This window comes from Pygoscelis adeliae, unplaced genomic scaffold (assembly GCF_000699105.1).
Source record: "Pygoscelis adeliae isolate BGI_AS28 unplaced genomic scaffold, ASM69910v1 Scaffold106, whole genome shotgun sequence".
NCBI lineage: Eukaryota > Metazoa > Chordata > Aves > Sphenisciformes > Spheniscidae > Pygoscelis > Pygoscelis adeliae.
In genome coordinates, this window is record NW_008824939.1 from 4118128 (window position 1) to 4139558 (window position 21431).

Sequence of the window (21431 nt, forward strand, 5' to 3'; positions counted from 1 at the left end):
TTTTGTTTTTTTATTTGTTACCAATTTCATATTGTGTTTGATTAAACAGTTAATTCCTATGTACAAACTTCATTACTAGCACAAATCCTAAGTATTTGAAATCTTTTAGAATCTGTGTTTATTTTAGTTGCTGTGATTGTCTAAAAGGTATTTTTCAGTGGTAAGGAAACTCAGAGCAGGAAATGTATCACACAGCAATACTAGGGTGACAGTAACACTGTTTTTTTCCCAAGATACCTGTGCTTTGTTGCAAAACTGTGTCGATGATGCCTGAATTTTAAACGTGTCTATGAGGATTGTGGTTAATTTACAAGGAGCGGCTCTGCCTTTTACATGTGTACAGAGAGAACATACCATTTTGGGATGAATTAGAAGAATGTTTTACCTTTCAAGCTTCCATTTAGCTTTTATGAAGGAAAAGCTTGTTTGCTGTTTAATCATGTTGCATTCTCAAACAGTAGGAACACCTGTAGGGATAAAAACTTCCAAGTGATCTCTTGGCTTTCTGCTACTTTCTCCCACCCCATCTACATCACATGTACTATCTTAATTTTTTCTGTCTCTGCTGTTATGTAATTTGTCTGATTCTTCATGAGCTGATTTAGCTCATTAAATCAGCAGAATTCTGCTAGGTTGGTTTTCTGATAAACTGAGTGAGCTAGCCAGACACAGAGCACAGAGCTGGCTATCTGTGCATGCTCTGAAATTGTTGAAATCTCTGACCTCCAGCATAAACGTAGTAGAGCTGACTGAATCCATCATGCCCTATGCAGCAGTCAGTGAGCCACCAGCAATCTCTGTTGCAAAGATTTCTTTTTAAATAGGAAAACAAACCTCTTTTAGGATTCCCAGTGTCGAAAAGGGGTGGGCTAAAACCCTGGGTTAACTAGCTCTTTCCCCCCTTCCCGCTTTTGCATATGAGAGATAGCACAACAAACAGTGTGGTCTTTGCCTTACAGGATTTGTGCCTGAGGCATCCCTTCCAGCACACTCTGACATTTGAAGCTTGGAAGACTTACAAGTGAAGAAAACAGATGAGAACCGGAGCTTCCAAGAAATTAGAGGTGTTACGGTGTGGACAAGGTTTCTGCAAGAGGAAAAACAAAAGGCCAGAGAAATAGGACTGACCTTCATGTGACCAAGGAGAAGGCAAAGAAGGGCTTGGCAATAAAGAAGAAGCTGAAGGAAGAGTGTAAATCATCCAAGAGCAAAGCCTTGCTGGAATCTGGAATACTCAAGTAGAGAAATGCAAAAGCATCTGGTAGAGATAATGAATCAACAAACATGATTATCAGAAATGCTGTGCGTTGTCAGGCACCTCCCATGGTGAACGTTGAGGCAGTTATTACAGCAATAGGACTTCACTAAGCCCTGGATATGCTGTTCTACAAATTCTGTAGAACAGTTTTTCTATTGGAAACTTAATTTTAGCACAGCTTTCACGTGGCAGAACTATCTTTTTCTTTGCCTTGAAAACATAAACATGGGAGATGCGAGTTCTAATTGAAACATGGGGTTGATATTAGGCTCTTAAAAGTTCTGAGATTGTTGAGTGGCCACCAAGAGGAAAGGCCAGATGAAAAAATTAACTTTGTTTTTGCATAGGCTAGAAATTTAGAAGCTGCACAAGATCATAGAGAGTAGTAAGTCAGTGAAGGTAATGAAATATACAGAAAACATGTCGGTCTTAGGAATCCACTTCTTGCAAATGGTTGGAAGCTGAGTAAGTATTTGGAAAGACCTATTATCTCAATATTTGCGTTCTTGCTCCATTCTATATTTTTCCTTAGTTGTGTATACAGCTTTGGCCACTCAAAGACAGGATACTGAGCTGGATGGACTGATTTGACCTACTGTGGCTTTTTTTATATATGGACTGCTGTTTACCACAGTATTTCAGTGTTTTAACTTCTGGAAATTAGTTTAGTTTCTTCCTCTCAAAATTGGAAAGGGTTATATTTGTTTGTTTAACTTCCAAGTTGAATGTAGGAGTAAAGCTGGTGTCTTTTCTTTATTTAAGTGTATTACAGAATCTCTATGCTATATTGATAGCGAATCTACAGTGCTTTCAGAAATTCATTATCGTATATGGGTGAGGCACAAAAAGCTTTGATGCATCCTGATTTAAAATAAATAAATAAAAAATCCAAACTTTGTCCTTAGAGGAGGACGATGTTTTTACAGTCAGCTTGAATTGAGAATACTGTGTAAAACAAGTAAAATGTAGTTCCTACATCACAGAACCCGAGAATCCTATTTAAATAGAATATTATGTGAAGAAGTAATATATAAATAAAGTATGCTTTTTTTACTAGCAGTATTAATATACTAACTTGTTAAAACACCAGGTGCGTCATTTGTGACTGAGGCTTAACATTAATAGTGTAAACATCTTGATGTTTGTTGTAAGTGTCATTGCCAGTGATTATAGTTGTGTCAAGCTTTAATTGAGAGGAATTCTATGACAGGTTGTTCTGCCTTGGAATACCAGAATGATACTGTATTAACTCTGTGCAAGTATTGCAAATACGTTGTTCCGAAAAGGCTTTAGCTGAAAACGATTACCATTGTGCTGGATGCTCTATGTAGAAGACACTGTCAATTATTATACAGGTTTCCATCATTGTGAACCAGCTAAAGGAAGGCAAGTTAAGCAGTGTTGTAGTGTTTCATGCAGTGACATCCCCATCCCCATCCTGGTCCATTTTTTCACATGAGCAACTTTTATTTTTGAGGATATTTCCTGGAAGAAGCCGTCTTTGTGCCCAACAGCAGCATTGTGGCATTATGATATTTTTGGAAATATTTTCTCAATGAGAATAACATGATAGTGCTATAATAAAAATATGGGAGCACTGAGTCTGAGGCAGGTAAAAAGAAGTAGTGATTTGTATACAGTCCGGTGAAAACACAGCTGCCTGAGGGTGGTTTTAAAATTTCAAATTTTATGCTTATGAAAGATGAATACTTCCAGAAGGAATAAACAGGGGAATTTAGACTTTGAGCTGAAAATTTTCGTCACTACACAGCTTGTATTATCTCTTCTTATTAAGCCAAGGAAGTCCAGATGGTGTTAATTCAGAACTTAAAGTACTAAGTGAGAAGTGATTTCAAAGCTGGCAGATATACACACATGTATATGCAGTGCAGAAGGTTGGTTTACAATGTAATTTGAGGCTAATGGAGTGGGACAAGAAATTGTACTAAGAGTTATATTTATATGTATCAGTACATTTAAATACCAGTCTGGTTTAAAAGAACCCAAACAGTTGTGTGAAGAATAGCAAAGCTTGCTAATGACTTTAATTATTTAGGAGAAAGCGCTAAAGATTTATTAAAAAAAATATAGGATGTTACAACAGCAGATGAAATTCAGTGTTAAAATGTCATCCTTGACAGATGAATGACAACCTTACTCCATGGGTAGACGAGTGCAAGTGATAAGGCAGCTTTTTTAGGCACCACTAATCTCATTGTTCATAGTGTATCATTTTGGGACATTAGTCGCTGTTTTAGGATGTAAAAAATTTAGGATAAATTCGTTATTAGAACTTTACTGCTTTCACAGGTATGCTGAAACCTTATATTCCTTGTTTCAATGTTTCTGTGTTTTTTGGGTTTTTTTTTGTTTTTTTTAGTGTGGAAAGTGTAGAATGAGAAGATTAAATTTTGGTATAAGGTAATAAAATTGGAGGTGTAAGTTACCCCTCTCTATAGATTTTGGTTTGTCATGGCAACTGGTGTTTCCTAGGATATGTTGATTGTACTTTTGTAAAGGAATATTTTATAATGAAAGAAAGCTATAATTTTTGTATGGTGCTTGTTAACATCAAAATTTCTTTATAATTTGCAGATTGCTTTTACCAAAACTTTTGTTCAGCATTATGCTTTTATTATGAAAACACTGAAGAAAAGCCATGAATCAGACACAATGTCTAATAGAATTGTGCATATCAGTGTTCAGTTGTTCAGCAATGAAGAACTAGCACGCCAAGTAACAGAAGAATGTCAGCTGCTGGATATTATGGTCACTGTTCTGTTATATATGATGGAAAGTTGCCTTATTAAAAGTGAATTGCAAGGTAGGTTGATTTGTTTGTTGGTTTGCTTGTTTCCATGGAAAATAAATTGATTATAGAGGAAATTTAATCTCTTTCTTTGGTAGTCAACCCACCCCCCAACCCCTTCCCAAAAATGCACGGGATCTAGCAATATATGGTAGAGGCTGAGTCTCAAAATTTCCTAGAAATGCAAAGATAATTATCAAGAGCGATACTGATGTTTCATCCTTTGGTTTGTAGGGTTTTCTTTTGTAGGAATGTTATATAGTCTATAATACAGAGTATTATCTTGCAGGTACTTCATTTGTTGGGTAAAGTGCATAAACACTATTTGTAAAGCTTATTTGAATGAGAAATTATATATGCAAATTGAGACCTTTATTAATTTAAAAAATATTTTCAAAGTATTTCACAAACTATTTGAAGTATTTAAAGTTGTTTTAATTTTTCTTACCTGTGATTGCCTTAATAAAATATGATATAATTAGAGGAGAATGAATTAATACTTTGTAAATATAATCATTTGATCAAGCTTTTGGTTGACAGAGTGGCAATTTGAACTTGAACTAGTGTGCTTTTTCTAGTGAAAACAGCTGTCGTATTTCCACCCTCCTTGTTTTACCTGTCCTTATCTAAAAATGGTGGCACAATGAATCTTGCTGACTTCTGTTTTTCACGCTTTCATGTACATAACAGACCGCAGACCTCTCAGACCTCTTTATCCTAGTTTGAATTTGAAAATACTTTCTAGATAGGCTGACTGCTGCTCCCAAATAAGTACCATCAACTTCTGTATGAAATTGTAATTTTTCTTGTCTGAAGTATCCTTTGTCTCTGAGTCCACTCTCTGTATAGCCTAATACAGAATGATTGTACTGAAATGGGAAATCCTCGGTCATCTAGCTATAAAGAATGCCCTTACTCAGCTGCACTTCAACATGAGAAATTTTTCTGTTGCCCTACATAGGTTGCTTTACAGTATTCAAAGAAAAATGTTAAATCTTTCTCTTTAACAGTTTGTATATCAAGTGACTTTTGCTAAACTAATGCCATACTGGTGGAATGTCATTTAAAACTACTTTTAAGTAGTTATTTTTACTTGTTGGTCAGTATGGGATGCTGCTAGCATGGTGGTAAGGTTCTGTAGTGGATCAGAATTTGCAGCCACACGGAAAAGGCTGTGCCTGTGATTAGACATTCTGTGAAGAAACTTCCTGGTAATTAATTATGTAAGCTGGAGTTGGTAAGTTAAATAACATCAGATATATTTGTGATAGATTTGTGAGAAAAGACTTACCCTGGAGCAGCTGTCCCAAGACATGAAGTTACCTGTTTCCTTTCACCAGCACCATTGATTTGTCTTAGCTAAGATTCCATCATGGAATCTGTCTGGTGCTTTTCAGTGTTTTCACAACACTTCCTCCTCACTGCTTTATATATGAGGGGTTGGGCACACTGTAAATTGACAGAAGAATTTTAATAAAATACTTTACTGGGTTTTTTCCCTCTCATATTCTCATTGGCCTTCTTTTGCAGTTCTGTGGGCTTGTATCTTGTGTTTAGTTCAAGGTCTCTCTTATGATGCTGGAAATAGTGAGAAGTCTGTTAGAAGTCTGTGCTGGTGAGATAAATTGAGAAGAATTCTGTTTGTGCAGCTAGTGCAAACGAGTAGGTCATTTAGTATCTGAATGAGACAAAGTTTACAAATCCAGCCAATGGATAGATGGAGAAAACATGTTGGAGAGGAGCAAGGAGAACGTGGAGCAGGAATTGTATCTGCTAAGGCATGTTTAGTTTGCATTGCTCACGGATCCTAATTGTCTTTTGGACAGCTGGCACCTGTTAAAACAGTTCATTAGGGGTATTTGTGGATGCCAAGTGACAAACTGTTCCTGAAACAGAGTTGAGCTAGGAGCTGTGTTGATACCAACTTCGAAAGTGTTACTAGTTCAGCTTACCTCTCACATGTGGTGTGAAAGGATGAGGAGGTGAAATATGGGTGCAGATGATAAAACTGGCTCCCTAGGAAGACTTATGTCCCTATGCTCTTAGAGACTTTTTTCCATTCTAGCAGCACTTTCCTCCTACTGAACTTTTCATGGGAAAAGAATTTATACCCCAAGGAAAAAGTTTTGGTAATGGTTCATCCTTTAAAAAAAAAAAAAAACCCTAAACTCTTTTCCTTTGACTGACCTTAACATTAACCCTGGCTTGAGCACTCTGAATAAGAGGCAATGCCACTGCCAATTTGAAGTAACTCTGGGTTTGTCTAATCTATATTGGGGCAGAGAATCAGCAACATGTAACTGTTGGCTCTTTGCAAAGTCCTTCAGCGGGTTCAGGCAGAGCCGACTGAGATGTTATCTGGTTCTTGGATAGGCTGTATGAGCACATGGGAACCAGGCAGCTGGGCAACAAGACCTAGTTTCCTTTCTTTGCAGATGTACCAGATAATAAGAGAGTGATTAAAGAGTATTTGATCAACTGTGGCAGAGAAGTTTGAGAAGCTGCGCAGAGTGCTTCTGGCTTCCTGTTCCTTCCAGTGCTTCAGTGTAATAGACAGGAGTCAGTCTTAAGAAATGGAACTCTATATTGCCTTGGTAATATATGAACAGAAGGTATCTGTTCATAGTTCTGTGCAACTCAAGCGGCATATTTTTCAGGATGAAATCTGATTTGTTTTTCTAACTGTGCTGTGTTCTTGGGAAGTAAAACTTTTCAAGATCAAAATATTGTATGACTTCAAGTTAGAAAACCTGTTGACATAACAGGCAAGAGAGTAATTTTTTTTTTTCCCCCTGGTACCAGGAAATAAATCAACAATATAAACAGCCTCAGAGTAAAAAGAAAAAAAAGTATTTTCTTCAATAGTTACAACAAAGGGGAAGAAAAAGCTTACATATCTACCAAAGGGAACCACTCCAGATACGGATGTGCCTCATCAGCCAGAGACTGGAGTCTCTTAATAACAGTGTCTTTTTAGCTGTGGCTGTGCCATACTGCTTATGACCCTTTCATTGTCTAAAGGGTAACTACAAGGGTCCTTCAGTGCATTTGAACTGGACAAGAACTATCCCCAAGGCTGATCATCAGATGCAAGATTTTCTTTCTTCTGCTCACTTGAAATAGAATAGCAACTGACAGATGGGTGCTGGAAGTTATTTTCCTTGGATTGTGAATCCAGGACCAATCCTGTTTCCTTTCGGGTCTTTCCAGGGGTCCTTCTTATGAAAATCTAATAAAAAGATTTATTTGACAGCGGTAGAGGATGTACTTCTGTGATTTGGGGAGGAGACTTCTTCTCCCCTTCTTTTGGGAACCTTCTTCTGCCCTAGTCTCAGGAAGGCTGCATAAACCCTCTCTGTCCCAGATTCAGACTGGAAATGCTTGTCTCTGCTCTACTTCTCAGACACAACATGCCAGTGTAGGTTTTGATCACCAGATTCCTGTTTGCATGCTGGAAGGTAGCTTGCTTACTGGAAATGTGTCAAATTCAAAATAGATTTCAGATGTTCATAATAGGAATTGTATTGTTTGGTCTTTTTACACTTCTTGAGAGTATGCAAAAAAGGCATAGCTGTGATGGTTTTACTAATGCACTGCCTTTCAAAGGTTGCAATATTGTTCAAAGTATGTGTGTCTCCTACTAGAGTAGGATCTATGTTGATGAGTCCGTGATGAGAAAACAGCCTCAGGTACCACAAAACAACCGTTGTTCTTTTCTGCAGTTTTCTTTGTGTGTGTGATCACAACATTACAGTAAATCCTAATTGGTATTTTTGCATTATCTTGTAACTTTATTTAAAAGTTACAACAAGAAGGAAGGAAAAAAGTATTACTTTTTTTTTCTTTTCTTTTTTAAATCTAGATGAAGAAAATAGTTTACATGTTGTGGTGAATTGTGGGGAAGCACTACTGAAGAATAATACTTACTGGCCCCTGGTTAGTGATTTTATAAACATACTTTCACACCAAAGTGTGGCAAAGAAATTTTTGGAAGATCATGGTCTTTTGGTAACATGGATGAATTTTGTATCATTCTTTCAAGGTATGTGACTTTTATAATCTGTAGTAACACAAGGATGTTAAGACAGCTTAGTGTTCACAGCAGCAAAATCCTTACAGTGCTGTATGTGAATACTTAATTCATTAGTATTCTCATAAGTCTGTATTCCTGGAAGGGAACAGTATATTCTAGAAAACAGGTAGACTTGAAAATGATCTGATGGATCATTGTCTTGTATGGACTAGTTACAGAACAATTGCATCACACTTGACTGAGATTCATGGTGCCAGAATCCTCAGATTCAACTTAAAGTACAAATCATAACTTGTGCTAGAAGTGTTTTACTGGTGAAGTTCTAAATTTAAATATCGGGTAAACTATTCTGATAAATCTGGATCCTTTTCTAAGTGTTGTTGTGAAGAAACTTTTTTTTAATTATTTAAAAAAACATTTAAAAATCATGAACTTTTCAATACTGAAAAATGTTCTGCCTAAAAAGAGGACCAGATATTTTCCATCCAAATGTTCCCATTGACTAAGTGAGGTTCGAAGTAGAAGGGCTGCTGTTCATGTTAACGTCACCTGAACAGCAAGGACTACAGTTACTAGCCAATCTAGAGCTATTGTTCTTTTTTGGCCTATTTCTGTTCAAACTTTGATGCTTGTTCTCATATTTTATCTATTATTCTGCTGCTAGATAAGATAGATTGTTACACTTTGTGGTTTTTTGTCTTAATAGGTCTGGGAATGCATAACACTAAAAATACTGCATTCCACTTAGCCCTAGTTAAATATTTGGTTTTATAACTCTGCTTAAATCTTTGAAGGTATGAATTTAAATAAACGAGAATTAAATGAGCACGTGGAGTTTGAATCGCAGACATACTATGCTGCCTTTGCTGCTGAGCTGGAAGCCTGTGCCCAGCCAATGTGGGGTCTTCTGTCACACTGCAAAGTTAGGGTAAGACTAACATTTCTCTGTCATTATGCTTGGTTTTATTCATGATTTATTCTAGAGTTCTCAAATCTGAATGGTCTGTCTGTTTTGTGTTTGAAAAGACTTGGGTTTTGCTGTCTTTGTCTACCAAATATGTAAAACACTGTCTAACTCAGATTCTGTGTATAGTGAGTACAGAATTCATGCTTGTACCTAATTTTTTTGTCTCCAGAACTGGGACTACAAGTTCAGGATGTGTGCAGTCATTCCATATGACTGTACATATGGAATAACTTGTAATCTGATGTAGAACTTGATAAATGTCTCTGAGTCATTCTGCCTTAGTTCAGTGGGAAAGGAGATACATAAGTTGTCCCTAATGTGATTATAATGTTGATTGTGTCTGCAGATAGACACTTCATTATGATGGGGAATGGAGTAATTTATGGTTTTGTGTTGTTTTACTAACAACCTGAGGTGAAACCCTCTTAGGTTCTGACATCTCATGATCTCCTAACTAGAGCAAAGAGTTGTTACTATTTGCTAGACTGTAAATTATATTAAGTTATAGTAAAAATGGAATCCATCAGCTTATAGGAATACTTAACGTGAAAAAACTTTTTATTGGTTATTTTTAATGAAAGAAATACTTATCTTTGAAATTAGCTTATTAAGGTACGTAATAGCGTCCATGAGACAGTAATACCTGAATTGAACTGTGCACTGAAAAAAAAATGTGCGTGGGCATCCCATGCAATTTTAAAACAGTTTAAATCAGGCAGTTGCAAAAGCCTTTCCATGATGTAAGTTATACTGATACATTATGAATATATCAATTTATGAGTCTAAATTATCTTTTGAAAACTGAATTACAACTTCTGGCTTTTTTGAAGTATTACTTTCTTTTTAGCTTAGGGGTGGGAAGGTCTGCCTTTTGTTTAAGGCCTGTATGATTCCTTGCTCCGCCCGTCGGCATGTCAGTCATGTTTTCACCTTCATGTTTGCGCCCTTTGATTGTTCTTGATAAATCTGAGTTTTAGAAATCTCATAGCTTAATTGTTGTACTTGTTTAGTGAAACCTGATGGGTGGGAAGAGATTCCAGCTCATGTCCTGCAGGAGAGGGAAAGCCGGCGGAGCCTGGCCACCGTAGAGGGTGGAGCAGCAAGATGGGAGTGTGGCTGTTGTATTTCTTGATGAGAAAAGGTGTCTAACTGAGCCAGTCGGCACTTGCACAGCTTCTGGCTGGCCAAAGCACTGCTGGCTTTTGCATGAGAAGTGTTTCATAGATATCCTAAGAGTCTGAGGTGGGTCTGGAGTCTGTGTTTAGGGGGAAGGGAAGATTAAAGGAAAAGTCCGTAAGAAACTAGTTCTTTGTAGTGAGGCTTTGTAAGTTCCGCTGATCACAAAGCAATTTGGTTTAGCTCCCCTCCCACCTTCCCTTCTTGCACATCACTGCTTCCCTCCTGGAGGACAATGTACAGCTCTAGTCTTGAAATACATGATTTAATCTGAAATATATTACAGTTTTAGGGCATTGTTATAGAGTTATATCATACAACTGTAACAAGGTTTGCTTATTGTTAAAATCTATGTGGTCTTGTGTTATCATTGCATTTCAGGTGCATTGTGTTAGGAAACTGTAAGGACCATTCAGTAGATAAAACTTACAGGACATCAGCCATTCCTTTTGATTGCATGGAAAGACCTTTTTTTTTTTATGCTTACATCTCTAAATTTTTCATAAAAATAAATGGATAATTAAACAACAGTGGGCACTAGGACCAGCTGACCAGGCTGAAGGTGCCTTAATTCTCACCACTGAAATGATAATCTTTTAAAGTAACAATGAAACCATATTAATACTTAATAATTTCTATATGATGAGGGCATAAATTGTGTACTGTAAAAATATTATTGAAATCATATTTATTTGTAGTAGGAAAACAGTGACACTTACTTAAAACTGTTTTGGCTTGTGTAGTACACTGTTTTCTCTTACTGCAGGAAACACAGGAATACACACGAAATGTTGTCAGATACTGCCTTGAAGCGCTGCAGGACTGGTTTGATGCTATCAACTTTGTGGATGAGGTAAATATCCTTAGTGCAAAGTACTGTGAAAATCTGATTAAACTTCAAAGGTGATACCCCCCCCCGCCTCCTCCTGATTAAATCATCATTCTAGGTACTGATTGAAAAAGGATTGCCTTGCTGAAATGAGTGTTTGTAGTTGATAGTTGCAATGTTATGTTCTAGGATCCTTTATTTGTAGAATCTTGATTTAGATTTTGCTGGTGCAAGCTTAAGCTGTGTGAGTCCTAAAAGCAGTGCCATTGATGTACTGCTGTTCTGCTGAATGAAGAGCTGAAGCAATGGCAAAACAGAAGTCCTCTTCTGATATGGTAGTGGGGAGCAGCTTTGCCACCTTAGCAAGCAATACTCTCAATCAATTCAGAGTGTCGTTAGCTACTGGGGACTTAGTAAGAGATTAACTACAGCAGCCTGAATAAGGGAAATTTCTGAATCATTGGAAAGTGCAGGGGAATGAAGTAATACTAGGTTAGTGGAAAGTAAGTCCATCAAATGAAGACATGCAAGATACTGTTCTTGGTGGTCGTGACAAAGACATTTGTAGCTTTGGTTTTTTTAGTATATGATATTAAAATGTCTTTATTTTACTTTCAGCCAGCTCCAAACCAAGTTACTTTTCATTTGCCACTGCACCGTTACTTTGCCATGTTCTTAAGTAAGGTAAGCACGTTTTAGTCACACAGAAGATGGAAATTCCCTGTTGAGTCTGTTCAGTACAGTGTGTGCTTGCTTTTGTTTCTAGGCTGTCAAATGCCAAGAACTAGATCTGGATACTATCTTGCCAGATCAGGAGATGCTGATGAAACTAATGATTCACCCACTTCAGATTCAGGTACGGGCAGACTTCTGACTTTGATGCATGTGTAGAGATATACAACAAAAAAAAAGTTGCTGTCTGATTCTTTTAACCCCAGTCATTTAAATATATTTAGAAGTATTTAACAAGGGGGAGTATGTCTTAATTGTGGAATATTAAAGTAAGCAATATGTGACAATAATAACAACTAGAATATAATGAGTAGTTAGAATAAACTCCTTTTTTTCTTCCTATTTCCAAAATTAAATATGTGGCATTAGTTATCATACTCTGAGAAGTATGATAATAATATGCACAACAGCACTTTCAAAAGGGTAAGAGGAACCAGCCCTTTGAAAACATGGAATTGCATGTTCATAGAATAGCTACCAGTGGAGTGCAAGTTGAGAAGGAACCTGTATCTGAAAATCTCATATTTTAAATTGAGAATGAGTTCAAGAATGGATGCATCCTGCAACATTTTTTTTTATTTACGAATTTGTATTTATTTGTATGTAAGTGGTAGTCAGCAGTATTTGTAATCACTGCTTTTTATATCTAACTTTGTTTTAACCATGATGCCTTCATCTTTGGAGTACTTTTCAAGATTTTAATAAGTACATAAATAAATCATTCATTGGCTTTGATCACTTTTGTTGTCTGAAATACGCTCTTATATGAAAGTATGGTATCTGTTTCATAAACTTGCAGGGGTTCCTTTTCATCCCTCACTCCCCAGGAGAAGTAAATTAGTGTAAAAAAAGTATACTTTTATATGAAAGTGTAGTGTGTATATGTGTGATAATACATTGATGATCTGCTAATGTTGAACTGTATAGCTGAATATCCTTGAAATGTTTGTAAATTTTTATTGTATTTTATTTTACCTGAACAGGCAAGTCTTTCTGAAATTCACAGCAACATGTGGGTTAGAAATGGTCTACAAATTAAAGGACAGGCCATGACTTACGTGCAGTCCCATTTCTGCAATTCAATGATTGATCCTGACATTTACCTGCTGCAAGTAAGTTATGCTTTCTGAGAAGCCAAGCCAGTGCTTGTTTACAAACAAACAAAACTACTGAATAAAATGAATTTATTTTCTTTCCACAGGTCTGTGCCTCTAGGCTGGACCCAGATTATTTTATTTCATCTGTTTTTGAAAGGTAGGGTTAAAAGATGAATGCTCTTGTTCAGTGTTGTGCTAGCTGTTGACTAATTTATGCCATGTGAGAGAAATGGTGCATATCTGATATACATCTTCAGTGGTACAACTCTGCCTAGCCAAAACTAACGCTTACCAAAGGGCTCTACCAAAAGAGGTATCTCAAGGTATAGCCTTGATTTTATGCAGGCTTGGCTTTTGATTTACAGTGCAGTAGTGAACTTTCAGATATTTGTGTTCTGAGCATCTTCAGATTTTTTTAAGTTTTGCACGTGTTCATATGCAAGCTTTCAGGATATGCTAGCCTGAAGAAGTAGATAGAGATAAATAGAGCTGCAATAGTAAAAGACGCAGAAAGGATGTCTGCTTTTCTGGATAGAATAAAATCAAGGTTTGAAAACAGATTAATTGGCATTAGCTTTTATATGTTCATAAATGTAAGGTGTTTTCTTGTGGAGTAAATATCACTGTAGCACATTCCATAGGTAGTTAAATAAAAATCCAAATTTAAAAATAAGTTTTTCATGTATGTTTGCATATTTATTTTGTATTCATTTTGGGTCGTTGTGAATGGTATCCTGAGTTTATCAGTACATTTCACATTGGTGTGTTAATGTTGGAGAATGATGTTTCTGACTTTACTCTTTGCTATGTAGATTTAAGGTGGTAGATCTGTTAACGATGGCATCACAGCATCAAAATACAGTTCTTGATTCGGAGCATGAAAGATCCATGTTGGAAGGAGCCTTAACATTTTTGGTCCTTCTGTTAAGTCTTCGTTTACATTTAGGTAAGAATCAGTGCTTTAGGAATACTTGTATGTAAATAACGTGCCTGTTCATTTATATTCAGCACTTAGTAACTACCATAAAGCTGATTAGCCATATAGTAACTTAAAGCATTCAACACTTGGTTTAATTTTTGCCAGTTACTGAATTTTAATCCCTTACGAATTAGAAATAGACAAAATACATAGTAATGGAGAAAAATGCCTGTAATGGAAGATTCTGTATCTTTTTCAGAAAGACAGCAGTTTTAGTTTGTACCTGTCTTTTGTGACTGAGGTTGTATCTCTCATAACATTTATGTGTGTGTGTCCCCCTTTTCATTTGCTGTATTTTTATAGCACTGTATCATTACTTAATGTTTGTATCAAGTTTAACTTATGTTTAATGACAAATGTATGATGAATGTGTGTTTTAAAATCATGCTATTTTAATGGCTTTTTAAACTTTATTGTTCTAGGAATGACAGATGATGAGATCCTCAGAGCAGAGATGGTAGCCCAACTCTGTATGAATGACAGGACACACAGTTCATTATTGGATCTCATATCCTTGGAATATATTAACTAATGTGCATGAATGAGAATGACAGGTACCTGGATAGTAGTGGGATTTTGGAGCTTGAACAGCGTGTTTTCAGCTTATATAATCATAACAAATTGTGTAAAGGTGTGTTTGCATATACTTGTCATCAGCAAAGGCATTTGCTCCAGCTTTGGTTTTTCTTACAAAATATGCAGTACTTTGTAATAGTTTTAAATCAGTTTTGATACAAAATGCTTAACTGCTCTTTTTTTTTTTTAACACTACAAATGTCTTTTAGGTGTTAGGTGAAAAGTCTGTTTTCCAATAACATTGTAGAAAGTTTAGCCAAGTGTCACCTTTATCTGGATTTGAGCCTTTGATTATTGCTAATTTTATGCCAGTATAAAAAAAAAAGCCACTCTACACTATAGTCGCTTTTGCTATCAATAGCTGAAAACGCATATAATAGCAATTCTGAATGCTGCTTTGAAATTAGAGTGAAATGCATGTGTTATGGGGGGAAGTGTCTTACCTGAAGAACAGCGAACTCTAGGAAGTCTTTCTGCGCAGTGACACGGTTCATGTCCCCAAACAGCTGAATACAAATATGCAGGTTTTACTGCTATCAGTGTATTAAGCTGTGTAGGCAAATTAAATAGCTTGTGGTGATTGCCCAAAAGGGCTTGCAATCCAAGGATAGGCTTTGAGCAAAAATATTAGGAATTCATAAAGACAGAAAAGGAGAAGATTGAGAGTTACAAATATGTAATAAGAATTATTAATTATTACAATATGACCTAGTAACTCAGTCACTTAAGTATGTAAAATAAGCGAATCACTTAAAGCAATTCACTTAAGTGAATCACTTAACTGTATAACATAAGTGGATCATTTATACAAACAATCACTTACCATTAAGCAGAAGTTTCCTTATTTGTAATTGTCACTTGTGATTTGGGGTAATGTCAGTATGTCTATTAAGTATCGCTACCAAAAATGAGAAATAGCCAATACAAGGTGGAGAATTACTTACTGTGTTTATGGATTTTGCTATTTACTTGCTTTTTCTGCACTTAGCTGTAAATGCAAAATATTCTTGCTATGAAGAGAGCCAAGGTGTTAGTAAATAAAGGCAAGTACAAAAGCTTTATATACACTACAGATAGTAGTTTTTATTTATCATTTAATACTTATCTCTTGAGCCAAGCGTGTAGCAATTGGCTTGCTTTAAAAAGTTCAGTGTCCTATCTAGGACACTTTAATTCACTTCAGTAATAGTTATTGTTCCATATTGTTCCATAGCAGCTGGAGCATACAGACCTCTTGTGGTAAACAGAGAGCACTGCCGAAGTGTGGCCTCTGAAATGAGTGACTGAAAATGTCAAGAGGGAAGTAAAATGCTGTGTCCTGCAACTAAGTTAACTTTGCTTTCCTTAACACAAACATTACATTCCAGAAAACCCCAATCCTAAAAGTGGTATTATTCCAGGAAGCTTAAGCTTTGAATCAGTCTTGTCAGCAGTTGCTGATTTTAAAGCTCCTGTTTTCGAACCTGGAGGTTCCATGCAACAAGGAATGTATACACCTAAAGGTATGGTAATCGGTGTCCTCTTATAACATACTCAGTGGTAAGATGCTTATCCAGCGGTGTTTTTTTCTTAAAAAAACCCAAACAACCCACCAAACAACAATAAAAACCCCACCCCCCCAAAAAAAAACCCCACAAAAAACCCAAACCCACCACCACAAAAAAACCACAAAACTTGTTTGACTTTTTCATTATTGTTTATTGCTTGTATTTAAGAGCATTGCTAAAGACTGTTAATAGTTTTTAAAAAATTCATTTTGATCTAGAGTGAAAATGAGCTTCTTGTATTAATCAGGTATCCTTAGAAAGCAAGGGGAAAATGGAGAGCTGAAAAATGATGTTATTTGTATTTCACTGCTCTGCATACTCAATCATTCATGTGATTTTAAAAATTCTGATGTATGTTCGATAGAGTTTAGAACTGTTTGTAGTAGTGAGGTGTCAGTTGCAAAGATTTTTTTCTTTGAACTTCTCCACATTTTGATTATTAAAGATACCATGATACATAAGTCTTTCTTTTATACTGCTTAACTATCTTAGTAGCCAGTAACGTTTTTCCCAGTGGGTAGTGAGGGTCTAGAACAAAGTTCAGACTAGACTGATTATAGAATATTGTTCTATAATTCTACAATGCATACAGTGCAAAAATGGTAAGTTTCTTCCCCTGACCAGCTCGTCATCTAAATTGGACTCAACATTGTGTTGGCATATCAAAGGAGAGGAAGAATTTAAGAATTCAGTGTTCCATTACTGTTTCCTGTCACTGAGCAGATAAGCCTGTAGGAATCTGAAATGCTCCATGTGCTCTGGTTGTGCTTCAGCTGGTGGCAAAGCTGAAGAGAGATTAACTCCTTCCTCCCCCGGGTACCTCACTTGAGAACTGGCAGGGTTGGGGTCTGATAATTTTGAAACCATTTGGTTTGTAGGCTGTGTTCTTTTGTGGATTTTTTTGGTTGTTGTTAATGTAGGAACTAATACTGTACTAACTTGTTGCCAGTTTTTGTACTGGGAGATTGATGAGTCAGTGAAGCTCTTACTCTTATACGAATTAACAACCAGTGAAGTAATTTTGTGAAACCAGAGTTTTGGGAATTGATTCATTCTGGTTCCTTGATGTGTAATTAGGCAGCTTAACACCTAGGTATTTAAAATAACTTTATTTTAATGTTCTGTAAACTGCATTTCCTTATGTCATGTCTGGTTTCTGGAGCTTGTGACTTGCTGGTCTTTTTCATAACACAGTGTGAAGGAAAAAAAAAGATGGATTGTGGTATTTTTAATTATAACACTTTATATTTAGGGAATCTGCTGCTAGATTATAGTGTTTCGGGTTTGTGTTTTTTTTTTTTAACATAGTTTACCTCTGGAATAGATTGTTTATCTTAAAAAAAAACTTTAGGTATCTCATCTATAGCAGTGAATACTGAAGTAATTTGTAACACTATGCAGAATCCCATCTTCTTAAAGTAATAAAAAATCAAAAGAGCTTCTGCAGGAATTAAAGTCAGCATGGTTTTCTTGTGTACTGTAGCCTTTTAAGTGTTTATAATCTTTGTAAGACTATATAGGTTCTCAAAAAGAATGGTGATATTCCGGTTGCTTTTAAGAATTGTAGTTCGTGGCCTGTCACAGTTTAAGCAAGTCGTGTTGAGATCCATTCTTCTTAATCCCTTGTTACCCTAAATTGGGGGGGGGGAAATCTACTGTATGATCGCAGAAGTCCTAGATTTTGCTTCCATTAACCATCAGTTAAAAAAACCCCAAACCAACTTCCAAAAAAAGGACGTAGTTCTTCCTGTTCTCTGTGGATTCGTGTGCTGAAGATGAGCCGTGTGTGCATTTCTAATATTCCCTGTATGGCTCCCTCACTTAGTCCTTTTTCCTCATTATGCATTAGCAGCCCAAACAAGCTTGGTCTGTGTTTCAGACTGCAGTAGTAAACTCTGTCCAGAAAAAATGGATTTTTTGCAAGCTTGAGTTTGATCATCTTTCATACATAGTAGAAACTATACTAAGTGTTCTCTCTCAGCAGTGTATGAGGGTATCTGTAGAACTGTTAACATTAGCAGGGGTTAATAGGAGTATAGACCACTTGTCTTCCCACCTGGGTGAAATTAATCTCAAAAGCGTGATAAAGCTGCCTACTTTTGCCTGTGAAAACTTTGCAGAATGTTGTAAGCGCTTGCATTGTGTTATGCCTGCTGGTGGAGCTAAAATTCTGTTTCCGTTGGTTTTCTTCTTCTGATGGGATCATTGAATCTTGCCTTCATATTGCTGTGTTACGGGAGCTAAACACTTTCAAACAATTAATAGAATGAACGGCTTCATTTGGCTTTAGGTTGGAAACTTAGTTTTGTTTTTTAATAACTTGTAAACAGGAGAAAAAAAAAAGCGGCAGTTAAATGGGATATCTTTATTTATAGTCTGCTTAGACTTTTCTGTTTGTGATTGCTCTGAAAAGCCACTCTGGCTGTTACTTTAGAGCTACCAAATTAAACAGAGATAACTAAGATTTTAATGCCAAAATAATGCATAGACATTAGTTATAAAACAAAGGCATGTCTGTAAAGGATTGATCACAAATGTTGTTTCATAAGAAACTTGGCCATTTTCGAGACTGAACAAAAGATTGTGGTGTTGCAGTCGTTTGGTTCTCTGCACTTAATAGTTAAATATCGGCTACCTGCTAACTGCTCTGCCGTCTTTACTTCCTATTTTCAGGAGGGTTTGTGCTTATCAAATACCAAGTGAAAAATAATTAAAACCTTTTCTTACATGTACTCAGAAATTAAAAAGAGCAAAACAAGATGTGTACAGAAAAGGTGTTTTTGGGGCTGCCTTTGTATACTTACAATTAGATAAATACATTTAGTTAGATTTTAAAATTAACTTGGAATTTTTTTTAAACTTTCCTCAGCATGTGTTTCAACTGTTATTTTATCAGAAATGAGTGATTTTTCTTTTTATCTTTTATCCCACATTGTAAATTATTACATAACAGAAAAGAAAGCTAGAAGATACTAAATTAAGTTTGTTAATAGAAAAGATCTATTGCCTTAATAGATTGCTAATATTTTGTTTTGGAACTAAGAAAAATATTTTTGGTGAAATTTTGATATCTTGATAAGTAGTAGTAATTATTAGTATAGTAAGTATTATTACTAAGTAAAAAATACTGTACTTTGCTGCAAAAAAATTATAATAGAAAATTACATAATTAAAGCTAGTTAAGAAGAGAATCTAGAATAAATGGTAAGGTCTGTAAAGGTAATTTTAACATGTGACTTCTTTTAAACAACAGCTGAAGTTTGGGATAAGGAATTTGACCCTGTCATGGTAATACTTCGAACAGTTTACCGTAGAGATGTGCAGTCTGCAATGGACAGATATACAGCATTGTAAGTCGGATCATTTTTAGAAATGTAACATCATGTTGTTGCTCATTGCACAAAAAAATTCTTGTTTTCACTGTCTGGTAATGCTAATCATGTTATTGATGTTTTCAGGCCCCAGATTTGTCCTTGAGTAAATAGTTTATAAATTTACAGGCAGTATCAGGGTTTTGGTTAGCTTAGTCTGTTACTCTTCCATAAATGTTTAAAAACACGTCTGAAGTGCCACAGACAAAGTAGTGACTGTCATCACAGATAAAATACTTAACCAAAAGCTAATGTTTAAAAATTAGTTGCAAATTACTTAAAGAAAGCAGCCTTATCTATTTTTATTTATTTTACATTTAGGAACATGAAGCACAGTATTACAGTGTCCTGTATTTTGGAATTATATTGAAGACTTTGGGTTTATTTCTATGTATTCACCCATGACAGAAACCATGGGTGAATTAAATTCTGATTTAAATACAGGAAAAAGCACTTGTGGCACCCTTTTAAGTTCTAAGAAGCAAGATGATTTGATCTTAATTCTGTCCCTTAACATTCCATCCCTTACAGCTTCTTACCCTTACAGATTCTACCCTTACCTGCAGATTCTTATTTCAGCTAATGTAATTTGGTTCTTTTTTTATGTCACACCTTGGGAGTAAAAATCAAGTTTAAAAACCCCTTGTAATAAATTTAGTGAAATAATCCTCTGCCCCTGTGCTCATCCCATTGAGTCAAAGGATCATCATAAACACATACTGTAAGTGATTTTGAGCAAGGTAGTATTCTGTTAAATAATTGCATTGTCTGCTGCACCGGATTCCAGCTTGTTATTAGGAATGTGGGTCCACATTGAACTTAACACTTAATTTTTAAGTTCATAGATATGATAGCACCGATACTGTCAACTATAGCTAACTATGTCTAGCGTTTCCTAATGTTGCCTGTAATCCATTCCTACAGATGTGAGATGTTGGATGTCTGACTAACATGTGCATTTGGGTGAAGTGAAAAGTTTTCCATCTCTTCTATGTGCCTCTTAGAATGAAAATGGAATGCTTAAATTCAGAGCAGTAATTAAAAATTCATTTAATTTTATAAATAAAGGTCATTTAAATCAGTGGTAATCCACAGAAAAATAAGACTGGATTCAGTTTTTGTATACATTCCAATTTTTGGAATGCTGCTTAAATAAATTAAATGGCTTAGAAATGCTCATAAGTTCTAAAGTCGATCTAAACAGAAAGAATGCAGAATAGTTATCTATAACAGTGGCAGTTGTCTACATTTATTGCAGTGTTCAACATAAGTCTCATTTGTTTCAACAGTTTAAAGCAAAGTGGTAAATTCCCTGGGAACCCATGGCCTCCTTACAAGAAAAGAACAGCACTACATCCAAGTTACAAAGGTCTCATAAAGCTTTTACACTGTAAAACCCTGCACATTGTGCTGTTCACGCTTCTTTACAAGGTACAGTTGTAATTCTCATTAAGTCCAGTATTTTACTTCCACTTTTTCAGAACATGAGTTCTTAGAATTATAATTTTTTAATAGATTATTTACAGTAGTCAGGTTCAAATTTATATAACGTTTTTATTTTTGTTTTATTCTATGAGTCTAGTATGATGATGTTTTTCTACCATTTTCATTATTTCATGAATGATTATTTCATATATACATACACTACGTCAGGTACCCAAGTGCCAAGAGCTGTCCTACTCTACTTTGAGGAACACCATCTTAACCATCAGAGCTGCCATTTGAATTGTTGTTACGTGATGGTTTTGGGGAGCATGGTGGTGTTGAGTGATGTTCCTTTGGCTCCCACTGCAGAGTTCTAAGGCATCAGCAGCCTTTTCAAATATATGTAACCTTGATGGCAAATGGCAAATCCTAATGGCAAATACATCTCATCGCTGCAGTTGGTTCTAACATCACTTCCCAGATACGTTCTGGCTTTTGATAATGTTATAGCACTTGTTTTTCAGGACTAATTGATGCCTTTAAATTGTGTTTGGTTTTGTCTTTGATAATTGGCTGCCCTCTTTAAGAGAAGTGCATCCTTTTTGAAGAATACGTTAATCAGAAAATGGGAC

At 35.8% G+C, this 21431-nt stretch overlaps 1 protein-coding gene across 5 annotated transcripts in view; it reads left to right on the plus strand.

Annotated features, from left to right (window-relative positions):
- The window catches only part of UBR3 (ubiquitin protein ligase E3 component n-recognin 3 (putative)), a 116070-nt gene that overhangs the window by 25034 nt on the left and 69605 nt on the right, over nt 1-21431 (plus strand). For 4 of the 5 annotated variants that reach the window (XM_009325426.1, XM_009325427.1, XM_009325428.1 and 1 more), the window contains 13 exons: nt 3854-4082; nt 7930-8109; nt 8895-9028; nt 11010-11096; nt 11691-11756; nt 11839-11928; nt 12788-12916; nt 13006-13058; nt 13714-13847; nt 14303-14388; nt 15817-15958; nt 19257-19353; nt 20664-20805. In XM_009325426.1, the coding sequence (XP_009323701.1) occupies nt 3854-4082; nt 7930-8109; nt 8895-9028; nt 11010-11096; nt 11691-11756; nt 11839-11928; nt 12788-12916; nt 13006-13058; nt 13714-13847; nt 14303-14388; nt 15817-15958; nt 19257-19353; nt 20664-20805 (1569 nt within the window). Of the gene's footprint in view, nt 1-959; nt 1724-3853; nt 4083-7929; nt 8110-8894; nt 9029-11009; nt 11097-11690; nt 11757-11838; nt 11929-12787; nt 12917-13005; nt 13059-13713; nt 13848-14302; nt 14389-15816; nt 15959-19256; nt 19354-20663; nt 20806-21431 lie in introns of all 5 variants that reach the window. The other variant, XM_009325430.1, reaches the window with a different exon arrangement.